The following is a 27,633-nucleotide window of genomic DNA, read 5'->3' as shown; positions in this document are numbered from 1 at the left end:
AAATATTTATTCTGGATAAAAATAAATAAATATTTATATCTGGGTGAGCAACCATTTCATGATGTGCCTTATTGTGTGGTGTTGCAACAGTACCAAGCCTGTAAAATAGACACTTTCATTAATTAGTGGATATGCATGGAGAGAGTGAGAAAGGAGGAAGAAGAGGAGGGAGTGAAGGATCTACAGTACTTACGGTGCTTAGTTTGCTACAGCAGATGAGGACTCGACGCTCATAAAGCATACTAGCATACAGATGGAGCATGTTATTGACATCTACGGCTACAAAATACTCTGTTAGGTTTCTCTGCAAGAAAAACAAAGGCAAAAAATAAAATATAAAAAATTAAACCGGGTAGAGGTTAGTCGTGATAGCAAGGGTGGACCAATGACTGTGCATGAATAGTACAAGGTATCAACATGAATTACATAGCTTTTACAAAGGTATAGAATAGGTATAACAGGTGAAGAGTGTAACAGGAAGAAACATTACTGTTACAAATCAAACTTCTCTCTGTGATCGTCAGCGTGTAATACAATTAAATACAATACTTTAGACAGAACACGTGATTTCGTCTGTATGTATACTCCTATTGGTGCAAAATAAACGGACTAATTGATGACATTAACGTTTTCTGAATCTGAATATACACTGAGTGTACAAAACATTAGGAACAGCTTCCTAATATTGAGTTGCAACCCCTTTCGCCCTCAGAACAGTCTCAATTCGTCAGGGCATGGACTCTACAAGGTGTCGAAAGCATTCCACAGGGATGCTGGCCCATGTTGACTCCAATGCTTCCCACAGTTGTGTCAAGTTGGCTGGATGTCCTTTGGGTGGTGGACCATTCTTGATACTTACAAGGAACTGTTGAGCGTGAACAATCCATTCAGCTGTGCAGTTCTTGACACACTCAAACTGGTGCGCCTGGCACCATTCCCCATTCAAAGGCACTTAAATATTTTGTCTTGCGCATTCAACCTCTGAATGGCACACATACAAAAATCCTTCTTTAACCTGTCTCCTCCCCTTCGTTCACACTGATTGAAGTGGATTTAACAAGTGACATCAATAAGGGATCATAGCTTTCACCTGGACTCACCTGGTCAGTCTATGTCATGGAAAGAGCAGGTGTTCCTAATGTTTTGTACACTCAGTGTATATGCTCTTTATATATTTGGTGATGCTTGAAAAAATATGTTTGAAATAGGCATTCCACAAGCGGTTTAGCAGTTTAGGTGAAATAAGCTGTAGTAGAAGGGGTGTTTGTGTGCATGTGTGAGCCTATCTGTCTGTCTGTCTGTCTGTCATTCTCCAAACCTCCAGAAGCATTACTTCTGAAGACTACAGACTCCTCCTCCGACACCTCCCCCTGATGACTGGGGTTCAAAGGCACTGCACTTCTGGCTTCCTTCAAACCTCCGTCATGTCTCCATCACGCCGTGGATGTCAAAAGGAGAGAGGCAAACTAACATGGAAGCTCTCCCTTTTCTGCGTTCTGTCTGTCTGTCTAAAGGCCCCCCAGAGAGGGGGATCTGGGGAGGGCTCACAGCCTTAGGGGCCTAGCGAGGGCTGTCTGATTCGCCCCAACAGCTAACTAACTACGTGAGGCTACCGGCGGGAATTGGAAAAACGGGGAAATCAAACAAGATATTGATTCTTCCGACTCCTTCAATATCTCCCCCCGTGAGCTGAAGCGGTTGAATGAATGTCTAACGTTTGTGGGACTAGCGGTTTATTCATGCTACCCAAAGGCCTACAGTAAACCTAAGCCTAACCCACAGGCCTAAAGTATCCCTAACCCTAACCCACAGGCCTATATGGACAGAGTGCTTTGGGGACGTGGGTAGAGTGTGTTCTTTCATATCAAATCAGTTGCGATTGAGTGACGTATTTTGGCATATCGTCAATGATCCTAAATAGATATTGTTAGTGGTGTCCTGTGAATGTCTTCCTAAACAGTGAACAATAAAGAACAGCAAATTCAAAATGAAGGGTGAAGGCCAAAGATACTCACGTTTTCAGGTATGCTGGGTAGTTCCCTTATGTCAGGCACAGTAAAGTAGGAATGCTAACGGGGACAAAGAAACATGGGGGGTCAGATGTCAAATTTGAGAGATTAAGGCATTTTAAGCCGTCGCAGTTCATGAGAAAAGACTAACGCTAATAGGATTAAGAGTTTAACGCTCAATAGTGTAAAGACATTCCATACATTGGAAAAACAGCCTTTTTCAACTTCCTGTTTCAATCTGTTTTCTTACGTTTGATGTCTTATGAACACCACCCTGTTCTCAACAACGGTAATAGCCCAGGGGAAAGATGAAATGAAATACTATTTTATTCGTCACATGCTTCGTAAACAACATGTGTGGGCTAACAGTGAAATGCAGAGAAAAATAAAATAAAGAAAGAAAAGAAAAGTAAAACACATAATAATACAGTTGTGGTCAAAAGTTTAGAGAATGACCAAATACTAATTTTCACAAAGTCTGCTGCCTCAGTTTTGATGATGGCAATTTGCATACACTCCAGAATGTCATGAAGAGTGATCAGATGAATTGCAATTAATTGCAAAGTCCCTCTTTGCCATGTAAATGAATTTAATCCCCCAAAAACATTTCCACTGCATTTCAGCCCTGCCACAAAAGGACCAGCTGCCATCATGTCAGTGATTCTCTCATTAACACAGGTGAGAGTGTTGACGAGGACAAGGCTGGAGATCACTCTGTCATGCTGATTGAGTTAGAATAACAGACTGGAAGCTTTAAAAGGTGGGTGGTGCTTGAAATCATTGTTCTTCCTCTGTTAACCATGGTTACCTGCAAGGAAACATGTGCCGTCATCATTACTTTGCACAAAAAGGGCTTCACAGGCAAGGATATTGCTGCTAGTAAGATTGCACCTAAGTCAACCATTTATCGGATCATCAAGAACTTCAAGGAGAGAGGTTCAATTACTGTGAAGAAGGCGTCAGGGCGCCCACGAAAGTCCAGCAAGCGCCAGGACCGTCTCCTAAACTTCATTCAGATGCGGGATCGGGGCACCACCAGTGCAGAGCTTGCTCAGGAATGGCAGCAGGCAGGTGTGAGTGCATCTGCACGCACAGTGAGGCGAAGACTTTTGAAGGATGGCCTGGTGTCAAGAAGGGCAGCAAAGAAACCACTTCTCTCCAGGAAAAACATCAGGGACAGACTGATATTCTGCAAAAGATACAGGGATTGGACTGCTGAGGACTGGGGTAAAGTCATATTCTCTGATGAATCACCTTTCCGATTGTTTGGGGCATCCGGAAAACACCTTGTCCGGAGAAGACAAGGTGAGCGCTACCATCAGTCCTGTGTCATGCCAACAGTAAAGCGTCCTGAGACCATTCACGTGTGGGGTTGCTTCTCAGCCAAGGGAGTGGGCTCACTCACAATTTTGCCTAAGAACACAGCCATGAATGAAGAATGGTACAACACATCCTCCGAGAGCAACTTCTCCCAATCATCCAAGAACAGTTTGGTGACGAACAATGCCTTTTCCAGCATGATGGAGCACCTTGCCATAAGGCAAAAGTGATAACTAAGTGGCTCGGGGAACAAAACATCGACATTTTGGGTCCATGGCCAGGAAACTCCCCAGACCTTAATCCCATTGAGAACTTGTGGTCAATCCTCAAGAGGCGGGTGGACAAACAAAAACCCACAAATTCTGACAAACTCCAAGCATTAATTATGCAAGAATGGGCTGCCATCAGTCAGGATGTGGCCCAGAAGTTAATTGACAGCATGCCAGGGCGTATTGCAGAGGTCTTGAAAAAGAAGGGTCAACACTGCAAATATTGACTCTTTGCATAAACTTAATGTAATTGTCAATAAAAGCCTTTGACACTTATGGAATGCTTGTAATTATACTTCAGTATACCATAGTAACATCTGACAGAAATATCTCATAACACTGAAGCAGCAAACTTTGTGAAGACCAATACTTGTGTCATTCTCAAAACCTTTGACCACGACTGTACGAGTAATAATAAATACACAATGAGTAATGATAACTTGGCTATATACACAGGGTACCAGTACTGAGTCGATGTGCAGGGGTCCGAGATAATTGAGGTAGATACACTATATACACGAAAGTATGTGGACACCCCTTCAAATTAGTGGATTCGGCTATTTCAGCAACACACGTCGGTGTTGAATGGAGTTGAAGGATGGGACTAATAACAACTAACAACAACAATATAACTAATAATGTAAGCATACTGTGTCCATAATAAGTATATAGGTTATTGGTTGAGAGCTTTTGTGAAACAGCACAGTTAGAAAGATATGGCATATAGAAGTAAACCGGATGGACATCATGAAAATGATCGGAGAGGTTGAGGGTATGTACAGTTGAAGTCGGAAGTTTACATACACTTAGGTTGGAGTCATTAAAACTCGTTTTTCAACCACTCCACATATTTCTTGTTAACAAACTATAGTTTTGGCAAGTCGGTTAGGACATCTACTTTGTGCATGACACAAGTAATTTTTCCAACAATTGTTTACAGACAGATTATTTCACTTATAATTCACTGTATCACAATTCCAGTGGGTCAGAAGTTGACATACACTAAGTTGACTGCGCCTTTAAACAGCTTGGAAAATTTTAGTCAATTGGAGGTGTACCTGTGGATGTATTTCAAGGCCTACCTTCAAACTCAGTGCCTTTTTGCTTGACATTATGGGAAAATCAAATGAAATCAGCCAAGACCTTAGAAAAAAATTGTAGACCTCTACAAGTCTGGTTCATCCTTGGGAGCAATTTCCAAATGCCTGAAGGTACCACATTCATCTGTACAAACAATAGTACGCAAGTATAAACACCATGGGAACACGCAGCCATCATACCGCTCAAGAAGGAGACGCGTTCTGTCTCCTAGAGATGCACATACTTTGGTGCGAAAATCTATCCCAGAACAACAGCAAAGGACCTTGTGAAGATGCTGGAGGAAACGGGTACAAAAGTATCTATATCCACAGTAAAACGAATCCTATATCGACATAACCTGAAAGGCCGCTCAACAAGGAAGAAGCCACTGCTCCAAAACCGCCATAAAAAAGCCAGACTACGGTTTGCAACTGCACATGGGGACAAAGATCGTACTTTTTGGAGAAATGTCCTCTGGTCTGATGAAACAGAAATATAACTGTTTGCCCATAATGACCATCGTTATGTTTGGAGGAAAAAGGGGGTACTTGCAAGCCGAAGAACACCATCCCAACCGTGAAGCACGGGGGTGGCAGCATCATTTACATTTAACATTTTAGTCATTTAGCAGACGCTCTTATCCAGAGCGACTTACAGTTAGCGAGTGCATAATTTTTATTTTTTCATATATTTCATATTTTTCATACTGGCCCCCCGTGGGAATCAAACCCACAACCCTGGTGTTGCAAGCGCCATGCTCTACCAACTGAGCTACACGGGGCCCGTGCTGTGGGGGTGCTTTGCTGCAGGAGGGACTGGTGCACTTCACAAAATAGCATCATGAGGAAGGAAAATTATGTGGATATATTGAAGCAACATCTCAAGACATCAGTCAGGAAGTTAAAGCTTGGTCGCAAATGGGTCTTCCAAAATGGACAATGACCCCAAGCATACTTCCAAAGTTGTGGAAAAATGGCTTAAGGACAACAAAGTCAAGGTATTGGAGTGGCCATCACAAAGCCCTGACCTCAATCCTATAGAAAATGTGTGGGCAGAACTGAAAAAGCGTGTGCGAGCAAGGAGGCCTACAAACCTGACTCAGTTACACCCGCTCTGTCTGGACGAATGGGCCAAAATTCACCCAACTTATTGTGGGAAGCTTGTGGAAGGCTACCCGAAACGTTTGACCCAAGTAAAACAATTTAAAGGCAATGCTACCAAATACTAATTGAGTGTATGTAAACTTCTGACCCACTGGGAATGTGGTGAAAGAAATAAAAGCTGAAATAAATAATTCTCTCTACTATTATTCTGACATTTCACATTCTTAAAATAAAGTGGTGATCCTAACTGACCTAAGAAAGGGAATTGTTACTAGGATTAAATGTTAGGAATTGTGAAAAACTGAGTTTAAATGTATTTGGCTAAGGTGTATGTAAACTTCCGACTTCAACTGTATATGTATGTGTATGTATGTATGTATGTGTATGTATGTTTGTATGTATGTATGTGTATATATATATTTGCGAGAAAAAACAACATGGGGGATTGGAAGTGATGCAGACAATTACATTGATGGAAGTTACAATCTATCTGCAATATTAAAGCTGATCTACCCCCCCCAAAAAAAAAGAAAAAAAGAAACACGTTGCTGACAGGTGCATAAAATCAAGCACACAGCCATGCAATCTCCATAAACAAACATTGGCAGCAAAATGGCCTTACTGAAGAGCTCAGTGACTTTCAATGTGGATGCCACCTTTCCAACAAGTCAGTTCGTAAAATGTCTGCCCTGCTAGAACTGCCCCGGTCAAATGTAAGTGCTGTTATTGTGATGTGGAAACGTCTAGGAGCAACAACGGCTCAGCCGCGAAGTGGTAGGCCACACAAGCTCACAGAACGGGACCGCCGAGTGCTGAAGTGCGTGACGCGTAAAAATCGTCTGTCTTTGGTTGCAACACTCACTACTGAGTTCCAAACTGCCTCTGGAAGCAAAGTCAGCACAAGAACTGTTCAATGAGAGCTTCATGAAATGGGTTTCCATGGCCAAGCAGCCGCACACAAGCCTAAGATCACCATGTGCAATGCCAAGCGTCGGCTGGAGTGGTGTAAAGCTCGCCGCCATAGGACTGTGGAAACGTGTTCTCTGGAGTGATGAATCACGCTTCACCATCTGGCAGTCCGACGGACGAATCTGGGTTTGGCGGACGCCAGGAGAACGCTACCTGCCCGAATGCATAGTGCCAATTGTAAAGTTTGGTGGAGGAAAAATAATGGTCTGGGAGTGTTTTTCATGGTTCGGGCTAAGCCCCTTAGTTCCAGTGAAGGGAAATCTTAACGCTACAGCATACAATGACATTCTAGACGATTCTGTGCTTCCAACTTTGTGGCAACAGTTTGGGGAAGGCCCTTTCCTGTTTCAGCATGACAATGCCCCCGTGCACAACGCAAGGTCCATATAGAAATGGTTTGTAGAGATCGGTTTGGAAGAACCTGACTGGCCTGCACAGAGCGCTGACCTCAACTCCATCCAACACCTTTGGGATGAATTGGAACGCCTACTGCGTACCAGACCTCACTAATGCTCTTGTGGAAGCAAGTCCCCGCAGCAATGTCATGTAATGTATGTACATATGACTAGGAATAAAGTGACAGATAGTAAACAGTAGCAGCAGTTATAGCATGACTCGAAAAAGTGAGTGCAAAAAGGGTCAATGCAGTTAGAACGGGTAACTATTTGGTTAACTATATAACTAACTATTTAGCAGTCTTATGGCTTGGGGTTAGAAGCTGTTCAGGGTCCTGTTGGTTCCAGACCTGGTACATCGGTACTGCTTGCCGTGTGGTAGCAGAGAGAACAGTCTATGACTTGAGTGGCTGGAGTCTTTGACAATTTTTAAGGCCTTCCTCTGACACTGCCTGGTATAGAGGTCCTGGATGGCAGTGAGCTCGGCCCCAGTGATGTACTGGGCCGCACGCAATACCCTCTGTAGCACCTTTGGGTCGGATGCCAACAGTTCCCATACCAAGTGGTGATGCAGCCAGTCAAGATGCTCTCAATGGTGCAGATGTATAACTTTTTGAGGATCCGAGGGCCCATGCCAAATCTTTTCAGCCTCCTGAGGGGGAAGAGGTGTTCTCATGCCGTCTTCACGACTGTGTTGGTATGTTTGGACCACAATAGATCCTTAGTGATGTGGACACCAAGGTTTCTTGAAGCTCTCGACCCACTCCACTTCAGCTCTGTTAATGTGAATGGGGGCGTGCTCTGCCCTCCGTTTACTGTAGTCCAGGATCAGCTCTTTGTCTTGCTGACGTTGAGGGACAGGTTGTTATCCTGGCACCACACTGCCAGGTCTCTGACCTCCTCCCTATAGGCTGTCTCATCGTCGTCAGTGATCAGGCCTACCACCATCGTGTCGTAGGCAAACTTAATGACGGTGTTGGAGTAGTGTGCGGCCACACAATTGTGGGTGAACAGGGAGGACAGGAGGGGACTAAGCACGCACCCCTGAGGACCCCGGTTTCAGGGTAAGCGTGGTGGATGTGAGGGCGTCCCGTCAGGAAGTCCAGGATCCAGTTGCAGAGGGAGGTGTTCAGTCCCAGGGTCCTTAGCTTAGTGAGCTGTAGTCACCTTTTGTCTAGGTGGGAAAGGGCAGTGTGGAGTACAATTGAGATTGCGTCATCTGTAGATCTGTTGGAGCGGTATGCGAATTGGAGTGGGTCCAGGGTGTCGATGTGAGCCTTTCAAAGAATTTCATGGCTACAGATGTGAGTGCTAAGGGGCGATAGTCGTCGCGATAGTCATCGGCTACGAAGAGCGTGATCACACAGTCGTCCGGAACAGCTGGTGTTCTCACGCATGGTTCAGTGTTGCTTGCCTCGAAGCGAGCATAGAAGGCATTTAGCTCGTCTGGTAGGCTCGTGTCACTGAGCAGCTCGCAGTTGGGTTTACCTTTGTAATCCGTGATAGTTTGCAAACCCTGCCACATTTGACAAGTGTCAGAGTCGGTGTAGTAGGATTTGATCTTAGTCATGTATTGTCGCTTTGCAGGGTAAGGATAGTGAGGTGTGTCTCACAGATATCTCATGGAAACAGTGTCTGAAGACTGACGGTATGATAATAAACCCAGCTCATTTACTGGGGGTGGGGGAAGACTAGCGAACAAAGTGATGCACTCACTACTTCCTCTATATTCCTGCGTCCGACGCCAAGCTCACTCTGACAGAACCGTCTCCTCGGAGGCTGCCTGTGTTTTTGGGTGTAACTCTGACTCACTCCATTGCCCGTGAAACGCTTTGAGTAGGCGTCCTAACACGGAGCTCTGAGGCATTCCTAAAAATCCTTCAAACAGAACGGCCTGTGTTGTAACCCATCATGCAGCACAGCTGAGGGATAAGCCTTTGAGGTTCGAGGAAATGGTGCCCCTCTCCCCAACTCCGCAGGGGTGGCAGCCTTGATGCTCCCCCCATTGAACCCACAACTGACCCAAAAACAGTCAGCAAGAACCAAAGCATCCTCTATGAATGATAAGAACCGAAGCGTATGTCAAAGCACTCACTATAGAGGATAAGGCTGTACCTCGCTGACCCAAGTGCTATGGCCATGAGATGGGATACATTTACATTTATGTATTCTGTAACAACAACAAAAACATACTATAGACGTATGTACTGTGTGATAAATGTAGATATCTAAAGGGGGTTTCAACTGACAGGTGCAAGAATGGTATTGCATCAAGAGTCATTGTTTTTCGGCAGTGCTTTTGGGACATTGCCACAGCACTCAAAGTTCAAATAACTTGAACTTTCATCCACTGCCGCGCCTGACCCTACGGCTCTTGGCGCCTTGCTTGTATCAAGTGAAGGGCCCTGAAGTGTGATGATGTTTGCTAATTCTGCTATCTGCAACCTTGCTAATGTGCCATGAATTTTAAGCATAATGGGCAACTAGTGATTGAAGATTTGAATGTGTTGCTCCTCTGATAAGGTGGCCAGCCATGAAGTCTACGGGGAGGTGGTCAAAGTCTTACCACGCTAAGATGGACTGGCACTCCAGGATCAGGGATGGGGAGTGTGTGGAGTGACTCCAGGAGCTCTCGCCACTGACTCTCCTGAAACACACACACAAACAGACACGTACAATCTCACACAATGCCCCACAAGAACCCTAGTATCAATAGCAACTGGAACAAAATGTTTATGCGAGCAAAATAGCTAACAATATCCCCTCCTTAAATTATGGCATCTCTGAGGAAAGAAAAGTTTGTGGTCATACGCACATCCTTAAAAACATACACTACCGTTCAAAAGTTTGGGGTCACTTAGAAATGTCCTTGTTTTTTGTCCATTAAAATAACATCAAATTGATCAGAAATACAGTGTAGACATTGTTAGTTGTAAATGGCTATTGTAGCTGGAAACGGCTGGTTTTTTATGGAATATCTACATAGGCGTACAGAGGCCCATTATCAGCAACCATCAGTCCTGTGTTCCAATGGCACGTTGTGTTTGCTAATCCAAGTTGATAATTTTAAAAGGCTAATTGATCATTAGAAAACCCTTTTGCAATTATGTTAGCACAGCTGAAAACTGTTGTGCTGATTAAAGAAGCAATAAAACTGGCCTTCTTGAGACTAGTTGAGTATCTGGAGCATCAGCAATTGTGGGTTCGATTACAGGCTCAAAATGGACAGAAACAAATAACTTTCTTCTGAAACTCGTCCTTCTATTCTTGATCTGAGAAATGAAGGCTATTCCATGCAAGAAATTGCCAAGAAACTGAAGATCTCGTACGCTGTGTACTACTCCCTTCACAGAACAGCGCAAACTGGCTCTAACCAGAATAGAAAGAGGAGTGGGAGGCCCCGGTGCACAACTGAGCAAGAGGACAAATACATTAGAGTGTCTAGTTTGAGAAACAGACGCCTCACAGGTCCTCAACTGGCAGCTTCATTAATTAGTACCCGCAAAACACCAGTCTCAACGTCAACGGTGAAGAGGTGAATCCAGGATGCTGACCTTCTAGGCAGAGTTGCAAAGAAAGAAATGGCCAGACTGGCCAATAAAAATAAAAGATTAAGATGGGCAAAAAAACACAGACACTGGACTTTTTCTTTGCAACTCTGCCTAGAAGGTCAGCATCCCGGAGTCGCCTCCTCACTGTTGACGTTGAGACTGGTGTTTTGCAGGTACTATTTAATGAATCTGCCAGTTGAGGACCTGTGAGGCGTCTGTTTCTGAAACTAGACACTCTAATGTATTTGTCCTCTTGCTCAGTTGTGCACCGGTGCCTCCCACTCCTCTTTCTATTCTGGTTAGAGCCAGTTTGTACGAGACCGGGTTTGGCCGGTGTAGGCCGTCATTGTAAATAAGAATTTGTTCTTAACTGACTTGCCTAGTTAAATAAAGGTAAAATAAAATTAAAATAAATACTCAACTAGTCTCAAGAAGGACAGTTTTATATTGCTTCTTTAATCAGCACAACAGTTTTCAGCTGTGCTAACATAATTGCAAAAGGGTTTTCTAATGGTCAATTAGCATTTTAAAATGATAAACTTGGATTAACAAACACAACGTGCCATTGCAACACAGGACTGATGGTTGCTGATAATGGGCCTCTGTACGCCTATGTAGATATTCCATTAAAAATCCAGCTACAATAGCCATTTACAACATTAACAATGTCTACACTGTATTTATGATCAATTTGATGTTGTTTTAATGGACAACAAATAGCTTTTCTTTCGAAAACAAGGACATTTCTAAGTGACCCCAAACTTTTGAACGGTAGTGTAGGTGCTGGGCTAATAAAGAATAGTATAGAACAAGAAGGCCCGCACACTGTTAAAGCTCCCAATTCACCGCTTTATTGAAACATTTCGGTCCGAAACGGATCTTCATCATGTCAAACAAACTGAGAGCTCACATCCCAAAATATACAAATTTCACCTCACATGACCATTGCGGACATGACGCATGGTGGGTGCAAAAAACATTTGTGTATCTCTAATAATTTAATAACAATGAGATGGGTACATGTAGTGGTTCTAGAAAATAATATATATTTACAAAATGACCAAGTGGGTAACCTGGAAGGCAAGACAAATCAAATTAAAGTGACATTCATGTAAGAAATGGTCTGATATCAAACTCTTGGTTCAGACCTCTTGTAGACATGGTACACAAACGGTGAATCCAATACAATTCTCTTCTCAATAATAGATTATCAGTATATCCACCCCTCCTGGGAGTCTTAACATGTTCGATGCCAATGTATCTCATAGAGCTAATGTTGTGACGAGCCTCCATGAAATGCTCAGCCACAGGGTTTCTCTGGTCAAGGGTCCTGATATTACTCCTGTGTTCTGCTATCCTTGTTTTCAGAGCTCGTTTTGTTTTACCTAGCATAGACCACAAATACACTTGATCAGGTATATCACATTTCTTGTGGAACATGTAATGATGCCCTTAATCAGGGCGGCAGGTAGCTTAGTGGGTAAGAGCGTTGTGCCAGTAACCGAAAGGTCGCTGGTTCTAATCCCCGAGCCGATTAGGTGAAAAATCTGTCGGTGCCCTTGAGCAAGGCACTTAACCCTAATTGCTCCTGTAAGTCGCTCTGGATAAGAGCGTCTGCTAAATGACTAATTATTTATTTATTTATTTAATGGCATTTCCCGTAATAGGGTGATTGAACATTGTACATTTGTTCGTGAAGTTACACTGGGTACATTCGCCACATCTATAGTTACCGTCCGGAACATTGTCTAGAAAGGTACTGCGTGGCACTGGTGGAAGATCGGACCTCACCACCATTTGACTGATGTTGGGGGTGCGTCTGAAGACCACCCGCCGGGGTTCTTTAAACGTATTTTCTAGTTGTGGATCAGTGCTCAAGATGTACCAGTGTTTTTAATGATGTGATCGAACCGTTTACCAAGTGGGGAGTACTGAAGGAAGAATTGAACGCGTTGGTCAGGAGGGCGGGGAGGTTTGGTCATGAGGCTGTCATCCTGGGTCATATTTATATAACGTTCCCTTGCGTCATGCAGCCATTCCTCTGGGTAACCCCGCTGTCTGAAACGCTCATCCAGATGGTCGGCTTGTTTGTCATAGTCACTCTGTGTACTACAAATCCTGCGTATGCGACTTTATTGGCTAATGGGTAGGCTCTTTTTTAGGGGTGTAGGAAATAACCAATAGCCTACAGACTCCAAAGCACTCCCAGTACATTGTACTTTGACAACAAAACATATCTTTATCCTGTTAATGGCTGCCAGTATACTCTCTGTTCGCTATCTCCCAGGTATAGGGCTGTCTGCTATCTCCCAGGTATAGGGCTTTGTCTGCTATCTCCCAGGTATAGTGGTGTCTGCTATCTCCCAGGTATAGGGCTGCCTGCTATCTCCCAGCTATAGGGCTGCCTGCTATCTCCCAGCTATAGGGCTGTCTGCTATCTCCCAGGTATAGGGCTGTCTGCTATCTCCCAGGTATAGGGCTGTCTGCTATCTCCCAGCTATAGGGCTGTCTGCTATCTCCCAGGTATAGGGCTGTCTGCTATCTCCCAGGTATAGGGCTGTCTGCTATATCCCAGGTATAGGGCTTTGTCTGCTATCTCCCAGGTATAGGGCTGTCTGCTATCTCCCAGGTATAGGGATTTGTCTGCTATCTCCCAGGTATAGGGCTGTCTGCTATCTCCCAGGTATAGGGATTTGTCTGCTATATCCCAGGTATAGGGCTGTCTGCTATCTCCCAGCTATAGGGCTGTCTGCTATATCCCAGGTATAGGGCTGCCTGCTATCTCCCAGGTATAGGGATTTGTCTGCTATATCCCAGGTATAGGGATTTGTCTGCTATCTCCCAGGTATAGGGCTGTCTGCTATATCCCAGGTATAGGGATTTGTCTGCTATCTCCCAGGTATAGGGCTGTCTGCTATATCCCAGGTATAGGGATTTGTCTGAGAACCATAAACAACAAGCATGTAGAGCTGAGAGGCTTGAACAGATGTTCGCCAAAGTGCTCTGAATATATTACTTCAAATGCCTGACTGCCTGTCGATTAAGCTCAACTTGAGTTTAGTCCTATAATGCTTTATTCAAGTCTCTTTTGGACAATGCGCTTTTAAGTTGTTTGGTTTTCAGTATCACCTACGTGTGCAGAGAGTGATGTGTTTGTTAATATTTTTAGTATTACACAGTCAGCAGAAAGAGTTGAAGGGAAAACGAGAGGAGTTGAATGTCACTCCTGTCACTGACATCTCTTTTCTTTTGAGAGAAAAGGTGAGAAAAAAGCTGTCCCCAGACAGAAAGAGAGAGGGAGAGAGAGGGGGAGGGAGGGAGAGAGGGGGAGGGAGGGAGGGGGGAGACAGGGGGCAGGGAGAGGGAGACAGATAGAGAGTGAGTGAGTGAGTGAGTGAGTGAGTGAGTGAGTGAGTGAGTGAGTGAGTGAGTGAGTGAGTGAGTGAGTGAGATTTTGAATTAACTTCCACTGTCCTTCAGGAGTTTCTGAATCTCCTCTCTACCTACCTCAATCAAATGTATTGTATTCTATAAATCCCTTTTTACATCATCAGTTGTGACCTACCTAGATAACAAGGTTCACCCTAGCTACAATGACCACTATTATTTTGATTTAATTGAGAATACTGACCTGGCCTTTGATTGTGTAGTCAGCGAGGATATTGAGCAGCTTGTAGAATACCTCAAACCAGGGCAGATAGCTGGAAGAAAAGAAACACAGAGTTGAGAATTTCAGGGTAACAATCTCTATGAACTGCAGTGTCTAATGCATTATGAATGAATTTATAAAGCCTTCCTCAAACATCCTTATATCGCTTTTCCTTTGTCATTGGTAAATAAAATGCTTCCTATCATCATTGTTAGGTTATATTTCACTTTTTGTCATCCCTTGTACATCTCCCTGGTCCCATCCCACGCCATGGAAAGGAATGTGAACAATAGGGGAAGTAGCTGTCATCAAGACAGTTATATCTAAGAGTGAAAGAGAAGGGAGGGAGGCCTGAACAGTGAGCAGTGGTGTGTCCTCTCCTCTTCAGTGGTTCCTCTTCACTGTCTGGTTCTCACTCACCGAGTCATTCATCTGACAGCAGCTGTGTGTGGTGTGTGGTGTGGTGTGTGTGTGGTGTGTGCGTGTGTGTGTGTGGAGAAACAACATCCAAGAGGGAGCTGCACTACAGGAAATAGATATCCACTGTGCCCCAGAGGACAAGCAGCAGCTACGCATGGAGAGACTCAACACCAGGAAGGCCCAACCACCAACCACCACTCACCCCTGCACCAAAATATGTGGCTACCGGATCAGCATCTACAGCCATCTGAAGACCCACAAATAGAAGACCCCATGGAGGATAATAATTCTCGACTCGAGTGATCGCTACTGATGATGATGATGATGATGTGTGTGTGCGTACGTGGCCAGCAACAAGCATTCAGTGAATCTCCTTTAGGAGACGGGCTCGTCCAGGATACAGAACAGGAGCCCTACTCTCCATCTCCTCCTCTGGCCCTGATGGTGACCGAGTGAAAGAGAGAGAGGAGAAAGAGAGAGGGGAGATCAGAGAGGTATAGGGGCTAGAGAGAGGAAGGGGTGAAGAGGAAAGAGAGAAGGGGAAGAGAGAAGAGGGGAAAAAGGGGAAGGAGGTAGCCAAAGGTAAAGGAAAAAGGGGAAGGAGGTAGCCAAAGGTAAAGGAAAAAGGGGAAGGAGGTAGCCAAATGTAAAGGAAAAAGGGGAAGGAGGTAGCCAAATGTAAAGGAAAAATGGGAAGGAGGTAGCCAAAGGTAAAGGAAAAAGCAGAAGAGCTGAGGAAGGCAGAGAAAACGGAAGTAAGGAAAATAAAAGACAGGAGGGAGGCTGAGGGAGGGGCACTGGGAGATGAAGGAACAGAAAAATGTCTGATAGCAACCAGCAGCCATCTCTCTCCCTCTATTTCTCTCTCTCTTTCTCTCTGCCACACGTCCCGGTCCTCCCAGCAACGTCATCGAACAGTCCTCAGCCCTAATTAGAATGTCTCGGCAAGAGACACACCAGCGGCTGATGCTTGTTGCTTCGCCGGGTGAGACCGGGAAGGGCTTGGTGGCACGCTGAAATGTCACAGTTCCCTCATTACGGAGACAGGTTTAACGGGCGAGCTGCCGGCGACGGTAATTTGACTGGGCTCGTTTTTATTTACATTCGGAGAGACTGGCGAGGTGGCTGATTGCGTTGCTACACCTCCTCCTCGCCTTTAATTGCGACCGCCAGTCGGCCGTGAATGTGCCCGCCAAGAAGGGCTCTCTCCAGCGGCGGACTCGCTCATTACCGTAGCGGACATTGCCACAAGCTTCACCAACACTCCCCTCCCCACCACCCCCCGTTCCAGATCCCACCGCCTACACCAACTGTCTCCCTGACGACTATGTACTTAATCCCCCTTTGGCCTTCATCCAGGTCGTATTCAAAGATTATATTTCTGTATTTAAATTCTATGAAAAGAGTGCAACTTTGGTTTTTATCGATAGAGAAAACAGCAGAGAATAAATTAGTTTTGCCCATCTAGCCAAGCAGATCCTCTATTCTTAGGTTTGAGATGGCTTTAAAACTAGAACAACACATTAGCTCTTTTCATGCTCTGCCAGTATGAATATACTGTGGTACCTGTCTTGGTATCGATTACCAGTAGTGTTGACCGCTAAAACCTGGAGAAGACCTGGCCAACATGTATCAGTGTATCAGAGTTTATTGGCATAAAAGCAACCAAGCAGAAAAGCCTCTAAACTAATTAGACATACCAGATTGTCGGTTCGCCCACAATTTAAAAACAAATACCAAATCTGAGATTATTGTGGGGACTGTTTGAGAATGTTTGAATCCTAAGCAACCTGCCTACAAATAGTTTTTAAGTACAATATCAACATAGCTACTGTAGTACGTAAATGTAAATGTAAATGTAGTAGGTAAAAGCTGTGTGCTGGAAAACCTTGGTAGAGCATGGGTGGAATAGGCATTGTGGTGCTCATGTGAATTTCCTTTCTTTTTCAGCTTCTTACTTCACTTAAAACATATTTTTTTGTTTTTAATAGCATTAAGGCCTTATCAGATACACTATTATCATAAACAAAAACAGGCCCGCTTTACTGGAAAACCCACTTCGGAATTAAACTGCAAAAAAATCCTAAATGACCTTGCAGGTGTCAATTGCATTCTGTGTAGTTATAATCAAGTCTGTGTGACTCAACAACATTGGCTACGGGGAGGATCAGATCTCAAGCAGATCCCAAGAGAGATTACTCATCACGGCAAACCACCTCCGCTACACAGACAGAGGCTTTCAACAAGTCAGAAAAGTTGGAAATCTTAAAGTTTCTACAGCTACAGTAGCCTTTCCTGTTGCCCTCCCTCCCTCCCTCAGTGCCATGCAGAGCTGTGAGCAGTAGCTAGCTGGCGCAGCCAGGGCGTGATGCGATATGTAACCCAAGCCTGCGTCTCACTCCCCCCCCAAATCCCCCCTCTGTCCATGCGCATGTGTCTATGTCTGGGGAAAAGGCCTGGTACGATCTTCTCACGGTAAGCCAAAGCCACACGGAATACACATAGTTTTCTCCCCAGTGGCTTTAACCCTGGTTCTAGAGCAGCTTCTGAATCTGTTTATAGAAGTGTGGGAGAGGTGGTTTTTTTATACAAAGCTGCAAGGTGCTCTGGTCGGGTCTATAATACTTTTTATTTTTTATTTTTTTAAGATAGGCTAAAATATGCCATGCCTTTTTTAATTGTGAGAAAAAAAGTTGAGGATTTTAGTATGGAGGATACGAGGTAAGTATGTGACCTGCATGCACAGCAGCAACCGATTCTGTTGTGGGTGCAGAGTTTATGTACCGGGGGCCGCTCGCGGGTTCTTTAGTATTCTGCATTTCATTAGCCCAGATGAGCGCTCAACATCCTTGACTCTGCGAGAGGGATCAGTGTTGGGAGCTAGGATTATTCCAAGCTCCACACCCTCCTCCGCTCCATCTCTCCCTTTCCTCCCCTCCACCTCATCCTCCTCTCCTCCCGACCTCAGCTACTGCCTCTTAATGAGGCAATGGCCATGAATCCATTACTCATTAATGTAGCAGAGAGCATCAACAATGGCCCATGATAGAAATGCAGAGGGGTTATGATAGGTTTGGCCAATGATCACTGGAATACAAAGAGCAGCGGTGGTGGAGTAGCATGATATAAGGAATCAAATACTAATCTGTAGCCAGGCATCAGTTTATGTGTCACTTTGTGACTCTTTTGCAAAAAGATACGCGTGACAATGAGCGTCAATGAGCTTTGCAGCCAACCGCTACTTGGTTGTTCGTTTGAGTCTGTTCGAGGCGCAAACATAAAATCAAACTGTATTAATTAAAGTCATCTTCGTCGTGATTTTCACATCGTTTGTTGTCCTTTTGGGAGCATTAATTTTTATGACTTTTATAAGGGAGGCTAGTTAGCTACATAAGGAAAAAGTGGATGGATGGATGCTAGATTTGAATCCTAAGGGGTAGAATTACTCTTGAGGATGAAGCTTTCCTCTAAATAAAGAAACAGCCATGTCGGCAGATTTGGTTGAGTGTCTAATTACCATGTCAATGGACGGTAAATAAATGAAAGTACTGTTTTTCTCCTGCGGAGGTGTACGTGTAATGCGCTGTATAAGATTGTATAACATGGTTCTGGAGCCATTTTAACTGGATTTAACAGAGCCAATTTATCGCATAGAAATATCCGTTGATATTTCAATAATGACACCCATTGGCTGATGAAAAGACAGAGAGAGTCGATTTAATAAAAACGCTTGCTTGCTTTGTAGAAACTGCTTTGTAGATAGTGAAGGTCAACACCACTAAGCCACAGTAGACCAAACGGCACACGCCGCAGACAAAACACTCCCTGTGTTTCAATTCAGTGCTTTTGTTGATAGTCTACAGGATAAAGACTGCCGAGACACTTAACATTTTCAACCCCAGACCTGAATGACCTCTCGATTAAATAATAATGCAATCCACCAGGCCCCAAAAAACCTGCAAAAATACATTGAGATTTATTTTTTATATAATTTGATTAGTTGCTATTAGCTTCCTTTTTCTCCAAAGGTCTGTTTTTCATTTGCCGGGCCAGATTTGGAGAAACATCTGTTTCGCTAAGCTTAATGGGTGAGTGTGTTAAAGAATGCCATGCGAGGGAAGCGAAGCTAAAGTGCTATTGGAAGTTAATTGACTCATTTGAACTGGAACATCTGTTCCTCGTTTGTTAGCCGGAGACGGTTTTGTGTTCTCTAGGAATAGCGACACATGCGTGGCAAAGGATTAAAGGAAAAAAGTATCACACATACCCAGAAAGCATATAGACATGGGCATCCTTCATAAGATCGCTGAGCAGTTGTCTTGGGATTGTGGTGCTGGGGGAAGACTTGTATTGCCAGCTCGTAGTCAATGGTAAGATGGAGAAGAATGTTAAGCATTACTTCAGTGATATTTTACATCAGTGGATATTAAATAATATTGAATTGAACTCCAGAGACTTGAGAGGTCAAGGAAGAGGTGGAAGAAGACATGGAGGAAGAAATGGAGTAAAGAGTCAAGGTCGAAGAGAGGGAGCAGTTGTCACAACAGTTTGCCTGCATCGTAACATCTCTATCATGCTCTCAGAGTCCTCAGCATCTACATTCTGGACAGGGCCTTCTTATTATAACCACACAATGTCACAGGGCTTTCTTATAATAACCACACAATGTCACAGGGCTTTCTTATAATAACCACACAATGTCACAGGGCTTTCTTATAATAACCACACAATGTCACAGGGCTTTCTTATAATAACCACACAATGTCACAGGGCCATTAACCAGTGGGAAAACAACCTGTAGAACACATTTTTACAATTTTCCTGTTGTCCGAATAAAACTGAATGTGCATTGGCGCCAACACGGTACAATGTGGTATGCCCGGTGTCATTGTACCCAGGTGTCATTGTACCCAGGTGTCATTGTACCCAGGTGTCATTGTACCCAGGTGTATAGACTGCTTTTCTTCTGCTCATTCTCTCACACACACCTGCACGCTCACAAATACTCTCTGCAGTGCACACACAGATACACTCTTCCCTGACACACACCCCACTCCCTTGTAAACACACTCACACATGCGATATAACATCCCCCGTCCGCGGCAGACACCACACCCGAGCCCCTTAAAAACAAAACAGACGGCAGAGAGACCAGGCCACGTTAAAACGTTCACGAGCCCGACGCCCTCGTGCAATAGGCTGGCCGTGGCAGCACTCCTGCTGCACCAACGATTTATCACGTACCGCCACCGCCTGTTTCCTTAGTAATCAAACACTTATTCTATCTCCTCGCCGCCAGCCCCTCAGATCTTTTGACGGAGCCTTGTTTCGCGGGGTCAGGGGTTAAACAAAGGCGGATGAGTGACTCGAAAGGCTTGTGTAAAACAGCCGGATGGAGTAGTGGGCCCCCAGGGGTCTTAAGGCCGCTACACACTTTACACAAACTACGCAAAACGCAGCGACGGAGCGCTTTCTAAGTAGTTCTAATTCATTTTGTTGCGACTCAGATGTTGGAACAGACCGTACGCTCTGTTTGTGTAGTTGGACCCTTTAAACCAGGAGGGCTTTTTAAAGAAGGTGTTGGGGAGCAGCAGAAACTGGGGCCGATTAGAGGGGCAGCAAAAGGAAAGGAGCGTGAAACAACCCACTGAATTTCATTTGGCTGTATCTTAGTGGTAGTATGCCCATCGGCTGGGCTCCGCTTACTTAGCTACTTCTACCACATACAAGCTGACTTGGCTAAATGTTGAGGGTTTTATTTAGTGTCAAGTGCCTGGCTACCTGGAACTCGACATGTTTCCGATATGACGAAAGCTTTCATGAAGCCCAGTCCTCAGAGTTAAGTGGACCGTCAGTTGTAGTGTTTCCATCTTGCACAGTGATGGGACATGACATAGTATAGTAGCTAGCCATATTCAATTCCTATATCATACAATCCTTCCATAGCAGGGATTTACGATGGACCATTTTAACAGGAAGTTAATTTAATAAGGGAGGTTTCCCTGGCATTGGACCTTGTTTGACATTTGGGCCACTGTTAAATATATATTACTCATTAGCTAACCACAACTGCCGGCAAGGCAAGCTGTACATGACCAGTCATGAGATTTTAGGCTTGCCAGGAATTCACTGTCTAAACCATGTGGTCGAACTAATCCATGTGGTTCAATCTCAATCCCAGTACAATGGAGATAATGAAATGGCAGCCTTGGCACTCTCAAAAGCGTACCACCTATTGCTATGACATATTTGTCAAGTAAATAAATATTTGTCACGTAAATAAATACTTGTCAAGTAAATAAATATTTGTCACGTAAAGCAAAGATAAGTAGCATTTACAGTTAGCCTAACGTCCCGGGATAACAAGATGGCATAGCAGTGCGGTCGTGTTTTCTGTAGTGTCCTTTATGTAAATAGCCTGTTTTTAGTTTTTTTGTCTTTTTCGTATATATTTTTCAATCTCACTTTCCATCCTTTAACTAAATATACTTTCCTGCAACCCGCCTCACCCAATGTGGAACAGATTCTGTTGTTTCTTCATAGATTTTTATCCAGAACCTCTGGCTGAAACTAGCCTGCTAGCCAGCTAACTAGCTACTTGCTATTAGCCACCGTTTAGCGGTCTTCACCATTGTCCGTGGCCGTGGCCTGCACTTCCTACCAGCCAGCTCTAGCCTGGACAATTGTCGGCCAGTCTGCATATCGCGCTATCGAGCCAGAGCATATCGGATTTTCTGCCGGAACAAATGGACCTTAACACCGGATCATCGCTAACTAGCTACTTGCTATTAGCCACCGTCAGTTGGTAGAGCATGGCATTTGTAATGCCAGGGTTGTGGGTTCGATTCCAGTATAAAAAAATTAAAATGTATGCACTCACTAACTGTAAGTCGCTCTGGATAAGAGTGTCTGCTAAATGACTAAAATGTAAATGTAATGTAAATGTTTAGCGGTCTTCACCATTGTCTGTGGCCGTGGCCTGCACTACATACCAGCCAGCCAGCTCTAGCCTGGACTATTATTCGGCCAGTCTGCACTGTATGCACAGCGCATTATCGACCCTGAACATATCGTTTTTTCTGCTGGAATCACTGAACCATTAACACCGGATTCATCGCTACTAGCTAGCTGCAACCAAATGGATGTTTTGTGTTTGGCTAATCAGCCCTGAGTTAGCCTTGAGCCAGGCCCATCTCCCGGCTATATACCTCCTTGTCAACCGGACGGGACCTCCTAGTGTCGACACGGAGCCCCGCCGATCCAACACGACTGGTCTGCCGACGAAATCGTCTGATGTGGTTACAACAGGCTTCCCGTTACGACGTCGACCACGAAGATCCATCTGCTAGCCCCGGCCCGCTAGCACACGCTAGCCGTGGCCTCTTGCTAGCTAGTGCTGAGTAGCCCTCGAACTACCTCAGAACTCTCCTATTGCTGTTCACCGGACCGTATGATAACTCAGCTATACAGCTGATGCCTGCTGGACTGTTCCATTTTAAGGTACCGCATCCTGTTTATATTTAGCCTCAGCCCAAACTTTGTCGCCATTACCAGCTGTTGTCTTAGCTCTCTCCAATTACACCTGTGATTGCTTTATGCCTCTCTCCCATGTCAATATGCCTTGCTTATTGCTGTTTCGGTTATTTCTTATTGTACTATTTCACTGTAGATCCCCCAGCCCAGCTAAACCTGCCTTAGATAGCTCTTTTGTCCCACCCCCCATACACGCGGAGACCGACTCAATCGGTGCCTCCAGTGATGCTATCTCCTTCATCGTTACCCAACGCTTAGGTTTACCTCCACTGTACTCCTATCCTTCCATATCCTTTTCTGTACATAATGCCCTGAATCTATTCTACAATGCCCGGAAACCTGCCCCTTTTTTTCTCTGTACCCAACGCACTAGAAGACCAGTACTTAAAGCCTTTAGCCATATCCTTATTCTACTCCTCCTCTGTTCCTCTGGTGATGTAGAGGTTAACCCAGGCCCTGTAGCCCCCAGTATCACTCCTACTCCCCAGGCGTTATCATTTGTTGACTTCTGTAATCGTAAAAGCCTTGGTTTCTTGCACGTTAATATCCGAAGCCTCCTTCCTAAGTTTGAGATATTCACTGCGCTAGCACACTCCGCCAACCCTGATGTTCTAGCAGTGTCTGAATCCTGGCTTAGGAAGGCCACCAAAAATTCAGAAATGTCCATCCCCAACTACAACATTTTCCGTCTCGATAGAACTGCCAAAGGGGGTGGGGTTGCAATCTACTGTAGAGATAGCCTGCAGAGCTCTATCGTACTATCCAGGTCTGTGCCCAAACAGTTTGAGCTTCTACTGCTAAAAATCCACCTTTCCAGAAATAAGTCTCTCACTGTTGCCGCTTGCTACAGACCCCCCTCAGCCCTGAGCTGTGCCCTGGACACCATATGTGAACTGATTGCCCCCCATCTATCCTCAGAGTTCGTACTGCTTGGTGACCTAAACTGGGATATGCTTAACACCCCAGCCAACATACAATCTAAACTAGATGCCCTCAATCTCACACAAATTATCAACGAACCTACCAGGTACAAACCTAAATCTGTAAACATGGGCACCCTCATAGATATCATCCTGACAAATTTACCCTCTAAATACAACTCCTCTGTCTTCAACCAGGATCTCAGCGATCACTGCCTTATTGCCTGTGTCCGTAATGGGTCCGCGATCAAACGACCACCCCTCATCACTGTCAAACGCTCCCTAAAACACTTTAGCGAGCAGGCCTTTCTAATTGACCTGGCCCGGGTATCCTGGATGGATATTGACCTCATTCCATCAGTAGAGGATGCCTGGTTGATCTTTAAAAGTGCTTTCCTCTCAATCTTAAATAAGCATGCCCCATTCAAAAAATTCAGAACTAAGAACAGATATAGCCCCTGGTTCTCCTCAGACTTGACTGCCCTTGACCAGCACAAAAACATCCTGTGGCGTACTGCATTAGCATCGAACAGCCCCTGCGATATGCAACTTTTTAGGGAAGTCAGGAACCAATATACACAATCAGTTAGGAAAGCAAAGGCTAGCTTTTTCAAACAGAAATGTGCATCCTGTAGCACTAACTCCAAACTGCCCACTGCACTGAGGCTAGGAAACACTGTCACCACCGATGAATCTACAATAATCAAGAATTTCAACAAGCATTTTGCTACGGCTGGCCATGCTTTCCACCTGGCTACCACTACCCCGGCCACCAGCTCTGCACCCTCCGCTGCAACTTGCCCATGCCCCCCCCGCTTCTCCTTCACACAAATTCAGACAGCTGATGTTCTGGAAGAGCAAAAAAATCTGGACCCCTACAAATCAGCTGGGCTAGACAATTTGGAACCTTTCTTTCTAAAATTAGCCGCCGAAATTGTCGCAACTCCTATTACTAGCCTGTTCAACCTCTCTTTCGTAACGTCTGAGATCCCAAGAGATTGGAAAGCTGCCGTGGTCATCCCCCTCTTCAAAGGGGGTGACACTCTAGATCCTAACTGTTATAGACCTATATCCATCCTGCCCTGCCTTTCGAAAGTATTTGAAAGCCAAGTTAACAAACAGATCACCGACCATTTCGAATCTCACCGTACCTTCTCAGCTATACAATCCGGTTTCCGAGCTGGTCATGGGTGCACCTCAGCCACGCTCAAGGTCCTAAACGATATTATAAACGCGATCGATAAAAGACAGTACTGTGCAGCCGTCTTCATCGACCTGGCCAAGGCTTTCGACTCTGTCAACCACCGCATTCTTATCGGCAGACTAAATAGCCTTGGTTTCTCTAATGACTGCCTCGCCTGGTTCACCAACTACTTCTCAGAGAGAGTTCAATGTGTCAAATCGGAAGGCCTGTTGTCTGGACCTCTGGCCGTCTCTATGGGCGTGCCACAGGGTTCAATTCTCGGGCCGACTCTATTCTCTGTGTATGTCAATGATGTCGCTCTTTCTGCTGGTGACGCTCGGATCCACCTCTATGCGGACGACACCATTTTGTTGGACATTGTGTTAACAAACCTCCAAACGAGCTTCAATGCCATACAACACTCCTTCCGTAGCCTCCAACTGCTCTTAAACACTAGTAAAACTAAATGCATGCTCTTCAACCGAACGCTGCTTGCACCCGCCCACCCGACTAGAATCACTACTCTCGGCGGGTCTGACCTAGAGTATGTGGACAACTACAAATACCTAGGTGTCTGGTTAGACTGTAAACTCTCCTTCCAGACTCACATTAAGCATATCCCATCAAAAGTTAGATCTAGAATCGGCTTCCTATTTCGCAACAAAGCCTCCTTCACTTATGCTGCCAAACATGCCCTCGTAAAACTGACTATCCTACCAATCCTTGACTTCGGCAATGTAATTTACAAAATAGCCTCCAACACCCTACTCAGCAAATTTGATGTAGTCTATCACAGTGCCATCCGTTTTGTCACCAAGGCCCCATATACTACCCACCATTGTGACCTGTACGCTCTTGTTGGCTGGCCCCCACTACATATTCGTCGCCAAACCCACTGGATCCAGGTAATCTATAAATCACTGCTAGGCAAATCCCCGTCTTATCTTAGCTCACTGGTCACCATAGCAACACCCACCGTAGTCTGTGCTCCAGCAGGTATATCTCACTGGTCATCCCCAAAGCCAACACCTCCTTTGGCCGCCATTCCTTCCAGTTCTCTGCTGCCAATGACTGGAACGAACGGCAAAAATCTCTGAAGCTGGAGACTCTTATCTCCCTCACTAACTTTAAGCGTCAGTTGTCAGAGCAGCTTACCAATCACTGCACCTGTACACAGCCTTTCTGAAATTAGCCCACCCAACTACCTCATCCCCATATTGTTATTTATTTTGCTAATTTGCACCCCAGTATCTCTATTTGCACATCATCTTTTGCACATCTATCATTCCAGTATTATACGAAATTGTAACTATTTTGCACTATGGCCTATTTATTGCCTTACCTCCATAACTTACTACATTCGCACACACTGTATATATATTTTCTGTTGTATTTTTGACTTTATGTTTTGTTTACCCCATATGTAACTCTGTGTTGTTGTTTTTATCGCACTGCTTTGCTTTATCTTGGCCAGGTCGCAGTTGTAAATGAGAACTTGTTCTCAACTGGCTTACCTGGTTAAATAAAGGTTAAATAAAAATAAATAAATAAAAACACCCTACTTGATAGTTTCAGATATACTTTGAAGTAGCGAAACACTGCCTTGGCAATCAACTGGCAATCTAACATCCCCTTCTTCAATCTCGGACAGAAATCGTAAGGTTTAGCTTCAGAGTCGAGATGTGGGGGTGACGTTGGAAGCAGGGGAAGTAGGTGGGGGGGGAGGAGGGGGGGCAACAGGCAGGACATAAATACGTCAACAACCGTTTTAATTGGCTGGGAGTGAATGACTCCTGTGTGTTTCCCTGGATGGCCCTTCCACTCTGCTATGCCTTTATGGTCCCTCCTCCCTGCCTGTAAAGGGCCAGGCAAGGGAAGTTATTAAGTTATTAAGCCAGGTCTGCTGCTGCTGCTGTCAGACACACACACTCACACACAATCACAAGGGGAACAGTGATATGGTGACAGAAGTTGTCCCCCTTCAATACATAATCATCAATACACCTCTAGAACATCTAATGCGATAGACCATATGACTGGACAGGAAATAGAAAGCATCAAATGAATGTTAAATGTGTTACCTGTCCGGTATTTTAATTGTCTGTATTGTCCACTTGTTAAATGTTTATAAAGTCTTAATTTGTAATTGTTTGTATTGTCTTATTAATTGGTGTTGGACCCCAGAAAGATTAGCTAACGTTACGGCGTTAGCTAATGGGGATCCTAATAAAAATTCACAAATTCTAGACATTCGTGTTCTACCCTAGACCTAGCATTCAACAGTGTGTGTGTGTGCGCGCGCGCATGAGTGTGTGCTCGGCTTTGCATTGTGCCAAGAGTGCCTCATCCATTCATCCCTTGTACAGTAAAGAGCAGCCCTTAGGGTAAGCCCTGGTAATGTACTGCTGCTGTTGCATACAGTATTACCAACCACAACCCCATCAATGGGAGGTTAAACAGCGGGACCAGCCGGCCTGTATAGCCAGCCACAACACTGTGTGCTCTCAAGTGGACATTTACACACACTGTGTGTTCAGTCAAGGACATAACGCACCAAATCAGTCCATTTCACATTTAATCAGCCCCCATTAACACCTTAATCTCCAAACACCATTCTACGATCTCCTTCAGTCTCTTCTAAACCGCTCAACCGTACCCCTTTCCACTTAGCCGCCTGCCGGTTGGGCCCATTGCCGCCCATTGAGGTAAACTAATCAAATCCCCCAATTGATTTATTTTCTGATCGGCGCACACGTATGGTGCCGGTGGGTGTTTGCCGCTGTGTGTGCAGGTCACAGTCTTTACTGTGTCGAAGAAGACAGAGGGGTTTGTAATGATTGTGGTTGTTGTGCCGGAGGTAAACAAAGCCAGGTCAGAGGCCTAGCGCGGCTTTAATCCCAACAGCTGAAGTGAAGAGGAGCCCCAGAGAAAGAGCCACACGCTGGGCCACTCTATAGTCCAGAGCTCCCCTCCCTGGGAGATTGTCTCTAGTCAACAGTCTGGAGAATTGGATTGGCTTTTTCCTTTATTAATTTTTTCTTGTTCTTTGTCTCTTTTTTGTTGGGGTCTAGTATTGGGGTTTTAGTTGTGCGTGACCTCTTGGTGCTAGGTGCTGGAAATACGACAAATGAGATGAAACGCCTAAAAGGTTGTGTCGATTTTAGGGCTGTCCCCAACAACAACAAAATCTTGGTCGACCGAGAGTCGTCGGTTCTTTCGACCAATCGATTGG

At 44.8% G+C, this 27,633-nt stretch overlaps 1 protein-coding gene across 4 annotated transcripts in view; it reads right to left on the bottom strand.

Annotated features, from left to right (window-relative positions):
- Positions 1–27,633, bottom strand: part of LOC121582028 (DENN domain-containing protein 1A) — a 168,440-nt gene that overhangs the window by 59,304 nt on the left and 81,503 nt on the right. For 2 of the 4 annotated variants that reach the window (XM_041897530.2, XM_041897533.2), the window contains exons 6-9: positions 14,328–14,397; positions 9,712–9,792; positions 2,016–2,069; positions 194–304 (exon numbers count right to left, since the gene is read on the bottom strand). In XM_041897530.2, coding sequence (XP_041753464.1) covers positions 194–304; positions 2,016–2,069; positions 9,712–9,792; positions 14,328–14,397 — 316 coding nt within the window. Of the gene's footprint in view, positions 1–193; positions 305–2,015; positions 2,070–9,711; positions 9,793–14,327; positions 14,398–19,032; positions 19,533–27,633 lie in introns of those variants that run through there. The other 2 variants (XM_045225007.1, XM_045225006.1) reach the window with 2 other exon arrangements.

This window comes from Coregonus clupeaformis, chromosome 15 (genome assembly GCF_020615455.1).
Source record: "Coregonus clupeaformis isolate EN_2021a chromosome 15, ASM2061545v1, whole genome shotgun sequence".
In the NCBI taxonomy this organism is placed as follows: Eukaryota; Metazoa; Chordata; class Actinopteri; order Salmoniformes; family Salmonidae; genus Coregonus; species Coregonus clupeaformis.
The sequence above is the reverse complement of the archived record's forward strand: the minus strand, read 5'-3'. Positions and strand labels throughout refer to the sequence as shown.